Here is a 6,005-nt window from a genome sequence, read left to right as displayed (position 1 = left end):
CGCCACGCACCTGAGGACACCGAGGAAGGGGGCCAGTGCGTCACCCTCGCCGTCCGGAAGGCGCTGGGGCTTCCAGTGCCGCGCGCGGCCGGGACGCGGCTGGTGAAAATGCGCTTAACAGCCTGGCGCGGCGGCTCACGCCTGGAATCGCAGCACTTTCGAAGACCGAGGTGGGCGGATCGCTTGAGCCCAGGAGTTCCAGACTAGCCTGGGCAACATAGGGAGACAAAAATAAAATAACAAACCAGCCGGGCGTGGCGGCGCGCGCCTGTGGTCCCAGCTACTCCGGAGGCTGAGGCAGGAGGATCGCTTGAGTCCGGGAGGTCAAGGCTGCAGTGAGCCTAGATCGCACCACTGCCCTCCAGCCTGGGTGACAGAGCGAAGCTGAAAAAGATGCTGTCTAAAAAAAGATGCTGGAAGTGCCTGCTGCTGCCAGGTTAAGCGCGACGTGGAGACCGCGAAGTTGGCCGGCAGCTCTCAACGCTGGACAGGCATGGAACCTGCCCGCTCTGCCCCGGCAAGGGGGCGGGACCGCCGCAGGTCCCGGCGGAGACGCGAGTGGGCGGAGACGTGAGTGGGCGGAGCCGGGGACACTCCGGGCTTGCGTCTGGTCGGCCCGCGGCGGGCGGGGCCTCGCGGCGCGGCGTGGGGGCGGGGCCCCCTTGGCTGCTTTCGGCATCAGCCTCGGTGCGCGGCGAGCGCGCGCGGACCGCGCACAGGCGGCGGAGCCGGTATGGGCTCGCCTGGCCCGGGGCGCCGCGCCGCACGAGCACCAGCCTAGAGCCAGGTAGGCGGCGCTGGGCCGGGGCTGGGGGCGGAGACGGAAGCCGGGGTCTCCGGGCGGCCGTGCGAGCTAGGGCAGGTGCTGGGGCCGTCGGGCTGGCGTAGACCTCTTCACCTGGCGGCTCTGCGCGGTTCGTGGCCGGGAGTGTCGTCGAGGGTCGGGGAGACATCCTGGCCCTACGTCCATACTTCCTGCTCTCCCGGCTGCGCCCCGGGCCTGCATTTTGTGGCGTGAGGCCAGAGACTGCTCTTTCTCTCCGGGCCCCGGGTCTGGCCCGTCCGGCCGGGCGGGGAGGGCCGGGCATCCCAGCCTGCAGTCCCGAGGAGGCGACGGGCCCTTCGTGGTCACCAGATCTGTTTACACGTTACCCTCGGTGCCCGGCCGTCCCTCCACGCCCGGTAAGTTACGCTCGCAGGTGCCCGCCCGGGGCCTTGGTGCTGGAGTGGGGGCTGCGGGGGCAGCACAGGTACTCTGATTTGGGGGCCACGAGGGCCAAATCCGCACCTGCACGTAGGAGGTGCGCAGTGGACACGTGCGAGGTCGACGAGGGAACGGCCCTGGCTCCTATTGTAATCGAGCGATAGGTCTGGCACCCCAGCTTCCTTCGGAACCGCTCCTGAGTGACCTTGGGCAGGCCACCTGGTCTCCCCGAGCCTTAGTTTTCCCCGGCGGAGGGGGGCGGACGGTCCCTGCTTTAGAGGTCATTGCCGGGGTTGTTGAGGCAACAGATGTTTCGAGGGCGGTGGGTGAGGGTCGGGTTAAAGTCTCACAGTGGGCCGGGTGCGGTGGCTCACGCATGTAATCCCAGCGCTTTGGGATGCTGAGGCTGGCGGATCACAAGGTCAGGAGATCGAGACCATCCTGGCCAACATGGTGAAACCCCGTCTCTACTAAAAATACAAAAATTAGCTAGGCGTGGGGGTGCGCGCCTGTAGTCCCAGCTACTTGGGAGGCTGAAGCAAGAGAATTGCTTGAACAGGGGTGGATGTTGCAGTGAGCCAAGATGGTACCACTGCACTCCAGCCTGGCAATAGTGCAGAGAGCAAGACGCCGTCTCAAAACAAAAGTCTCACAGTGGCCCAGTCTCCTTTCCTGCCATCCCTGGAGTTGTGGTCTGTTTGAGGTTTGGTTTTCAGGACTGAAGCTTCAAGATGGCTGACCAGGACCCTGCGGGCATCAGCCCCCTCCAGCAAATGGTGGCCTCAGGCACCGGGGCTGTGGTCACCTCCCTCTTCAGTAAGACCTGGGGAGGTGGGGTGGGGGCAGGTGGGGATGGGGCAGACCAGAGATTGGAGGCTGTGTGGTCCTGGGGGAGGAGTCCTAGGGGTGGGGTCCTAAAAGGAGCCTTCAGACCCGCTTCCTCCCCCAGTGACACCCCTAGACGTGGTGAAGGTTCGCCTGCAGTCTCAGCGGCCCTCCATGGCCAGCGGTGAGTACCTGACCTGGAGCTAGTGAGGGGTGGTGCCTGGGCAAAAGAAAGATCTCCCAGAGGCTGGCCGTGGTTTCTCATACCTGTAATCCCAGCGCTTTGGGAGGCTGAGGCGGGCGTATCACCTGAGATCAGGAGTTCAAGGCCAGCCTGGCCAACATGGTGAAATCCCCTCACTACTAAAACTACAAAAATTAGCCACGCTTGGTGGCATGCGCCTGTAGTCCCAGCTACTTGGGAGGCTGAGGCAGGAGAATCCCTTGAACCGGGAAGGTGGAGGTTGCAGTGAGCTGCGATTGTGCCACTATGCTCCAGGGTGGGCGACAGAGCGAGACTCCATCTCAAAAAACAAAATAAAAAAATCTCCCAGAGATGGGGTCCCTAGGGTGGGTGGGGGCTCTTCTGACTTGAGGGGCTGCCTTGTATTTTAGAGCTGATGCCTTCCTCCAGACTGTGGAGCCTCTCCTATACCAAATGTGAGTGCCCCAAGCCACAGGGAGCATGGGAGGGTGCAAGGGGGAGAGAGTCCTTGTCCCTGTCCCCAGGGCACCAGTGAGCTCCACAGCCATGGACTAGCATATACTCCCAGGTCCTGCCAGCCAGTCCTGCGTCCTGCACCAGAACATCCACACAGGGACCTGGCCTTTACTGGCCTTCCAGGGATAGGGGCCCACTGCCTCCTTGCGAGGTTCTAGGGTCCTGTCATTATAATGCCCCTTGCCTTTCCCCAGTGCCCTCCTGTCTCCAATCCACAGGGAAGTGCCTCCTGTACTGCAATGGTGTCCTGGAGCCTCTGTACCTGTGCCCAAATGGTGCCCGCTGTGCCACCTGGTTTCAAGACCCTACCCGCTTCACTGGCACCATGGTGAGGAGCATCTGGGTCCATAGGGATTCGTCGGTGTCCGTGAGGAGTTCGGTCTGGCTGGGCAGCAGACCCAGGAAAAAAGGGGTTGGGCAAGGCACACAGAGGTAGCCGGTTCAGTCAGGAAGCGCTTCCGGAGAAGGCAGTACCTCCATGGGGTGTTTGTTTTTTTTTAGAGTCTCGCTCTGTCACCCAGGCTGGAGTGCAGTGGCGTGATCTCAGCTCACTGCAACCTCTGTCTCCTGGGTTCAAGTGTTTCTCCTGCCTCAGCCTCCCAGGTAGCTGGGATTACAAGCGTGCACCATCACCTGCTTCTAATTTTTGTATTTTTAGTAGAGACGGGGTTTTGCCATGTTGGCCAGGCTGGTCTCAAACTCCTGCCTCAAGTGATTTATCCGCCTTGGCCTCCCAAAGTGCTGGCTGGGATTACAGATGTGAGCCACCGTGCCTGGCCTCCATAAGGTTTTTGAAGGGTGACCAGGTGTCCGCCTGGAGCCAACTGGGGTACTGCATGTGTAGAGGCAGGGAGGCCTGAGGGCTGTGGGCAGAGGCTGAGGGCGTCAGGCAAAGGCCTAGCCTGGGCCAGCCCCATCACATACCTCACTTGTGTCCCTCCTCTTCCCCTGGGCTGGTGCCTGCTTGGCCAGGATGCCTTCGTGAAGATCGTGAGGCACGAGGGCACCAGGACCCTCTGGAGCGGCCTCCCCGCCACCCTGTGAGTAGCCGGGTCCTGCACCACTCTCCTCTGGTACCTCCTGACCCCTTGCTCCCTGTTGAATGGCTAGGTGAGGCAGGCGATGCTTTAAAAGTTTGGGTCCTTTTGGGAGTCCCAGCTAACCTCTCTCCGTATCTCCAGGGTGATGACTGTGCCAGCTACCGCCATCTACTTCACTGCCTACGACCAACTGAAGGCCTTCCTATGTGGTCGAGCCCTGACCTCTGACCTCTACGCACCCATGGTGGCTGGCGCGCTGGCCCGCCGTGAGCATAGTCTTGGGCCCTTGACCTCCCTCTGTCCCCACCTCTGCCCAAACCCAGTCAGTCCCAGCTCCCAGCCCCAACCTCTGCCGGCCTGGGGGTGGGGGGGTGTTCTAGGTCCCCAGAGCTGGGGTAGCAGGTAGGTGATGCCATGTAAGACCTGTGACCTCACTTCTCCCCATTGTCACCCCCAATGCCCACACAGTGGGCACCGTGACTGTGATCAGCCCCCTGGAGCTTATGCGGACAAAGCTGCAGGCTCAGCATGTGTCGTACCGGGAGCTGGGTGCCTGTGTTCGAACTGCGGTGGCTCAGGGTGGCTGGCGCTCACTGTGGCTGGGCTGGGGCCCCACTGCCCTTCGAGATGTGCCCTTCTCAGGTAGGCACCCAGGCTGCAGGGGGTGGGTGAGGGAACCCTGGGGTGATGCACAAAGGGTCTACGACCAAGTCCCAGCTTTGTGACTAGTGACCATGAAGTTACTTAGCTTTTCTGAGCCATGGGTTTCTCATCTGTGAAGTGGGCCTAGCAGGTAGAGTATTTGCCCAGGCGGTCAGGAGATTAATTCCTACAGAGTGCCTGCTTCCGAGCCTGCATGTAGCAGACGAGACTCACAGCTGGGAGGGAGTGGCGGCAGTGAAAGATGGAAGGTCTGGGGCCACTTCCTTGCCCTTCCCATCTCTAATCAGTGCATCCCCCACCCCAAGCCCTGTACTGGTTCAACTATGAGCTGGTGAAGAGCTGGCTCAATGGGCTCAGGCCGAAGGACCAGACTTCTGTGGGCATGAGCTTTGTGGCTGGTGGCATCTCAGGGACGGTGAGTGGACTGGGCTGGAGGTGAGGCCAGTGGAGGTCTCCCTGCGGGGGGCCTGAGGGTTTTTGGAGATGCCCAGAAGCAGACCCCGTGAGGCCTTTGTCCCTCCCAGCCGCAAGAGCCACCTGGGAGGTAGGGCTGGGGGTCCCAGAAATGGAGCTGAGCCCTCTCCCCGCCTACCCCACCAGGTGGCTGCAGTGCTGACTCTACCCTTTGACGTGGTAAAGACCCAACGCCAGGTCGCTCTGGGAGTGATGGAGGCTGTGAGAGGTGAGGGCCCAGATTGCCGTGGCAGGGGACAGGCGGGGTCCTGAATGGGGTCTCACTGAGCTGGCCTCGCGTTTGCAGTGAACCCCCTGCATGTGGACTCCACCTGGCTGCTGCTGCGGAGGATCCGGGCCGAGTCGGGCACCAAGGGACTCTTTGCAGGTCAGTGTGTGGGTGTTGGGGGTGGGGGCGGGGCTGACCTGCGCCCGTGACCCCTGACCCGGGCCTCCTTTCCACTGCAGGCTTCCTTCCTCGGATCATCAAGGCTGCCCCTTCCTGTGCCATCATGATCAGCACCTATGAGTTCGGCAAAAGCTTCTTCCAGAGGCTGAACCAGGACCGGATTCTGGGCAGCTGAAAGGGGCAAGGAGGCAAGGACCCCATCTCCTCCACGGATGCGGAGAGGGCAGGAGGAGACCCAGCCAAGTGCCTTTTCCTCAGCACTGAGGGAGGGGGCTTGTTTCCCTTCCCTCCCAGCGACAAGCTCCAGGGTAGGGCTGTCCCTCTGGGCGGCCCAGCCCTTCCTCAGACACAACTTCTTCCTGCTGCTCCAGTCATGGGGATCATCACTTTCCCACCCCGCAAGTTCAAGACCAAATCTTCCAGCTGCCCCCTTCGTGTTTCCCTGCGTTTGCTGTAGCTGGGCCTGTCTCCAGGAACCGAGAAGCCCTCAGCCTGGCGTAGTCTCCCTGACCCTTTTAATTCCTTAAGTCTAAAGATGATGAACTTCTGCCTGGTGCCTGTCCCTCTGGGGCCTGGGGTGGCTGGGAGGAAGGCTTGGGAGGGACCCTGGTGCTGGTTTGGCTGCCCAAGGTGGCACCTATGAAGAGGACCTCTCCAGTTTGGCGAGAGTCGGGGTGAGGACCTAGAGTG

At 61.7% G+C, this 6,005-nt stretch overlaps 1 protein-coding gene across 11 annotated transcripts; it reads left to right on the top strand.

Moving 5' to 3' along the window:
- Nucleotides 1–582: 582 nt before the first annotated feature.
- SLC25A39 (solute carrier family 25 member 39) lies at nt 583–5,862 on the top strand. Of its 11 annotated transcripts, none has more exons than XM_055256294.2 (12): nt 583–787; nt 1,921–2,020; nt 2,154–2,213; nt 2,645–2,689; nt 2,969–3,078; nt 3,723–3,790; nt 3,932–4,056; nt 4,259–4,432; nt 4,759–4,868; nt 5,054–5,135; nt 5,214–5,294; nt 5,375–5,862. In XM_055256294.2, the coding sequence occupies exons 2-12, from the start codon at nt 1,936–1,938 to the stop codon at nt 5,488–5,490; spliced, it is 1,056 nt and encodes a 351-aa protein (XP_055112269.1). In that variant the 5' UTR covers nt 583–787; nt 1,921–1,935; the 3' UTR covers nt 5,491–5,862. The 11 variants fall into 11 exon arrangements, with proteins under 11 accessions (XP_055112269.1, XP_055112268.1, XP_055112267.1 ...); XM_055256293.2 differs by having other exon boundaries at nt 4,741–4,868; XM_055256292.2 differs by having other exon boundaries at nt 2,945–3,078.
- The last annotated feature ends 143 nt before the right edge of the window (nt 5,863–6,005 follow it).

Source organism: Symphalangus syndactylus, chromosome 20 (assembly GCF_028878055.3).
Source record: "Symphalangus syndactylus isolate Jambi chromosome 20, NHGRI_mSymSyn1-v2.1_pri, whole genome shotgun sequence".
Taxonomy (NCBI): Eukaryota; Metazoa; Chordata; class Mammalia; order Primates; family Hylobatidae; genus Symphalangus; species Symphalangus syndactylus.
The sequence above is the reverse complement of the archived record's forward strand: the minus strand, read 5'-3'. Positions and strand labels throughout refer to the sequence as shown.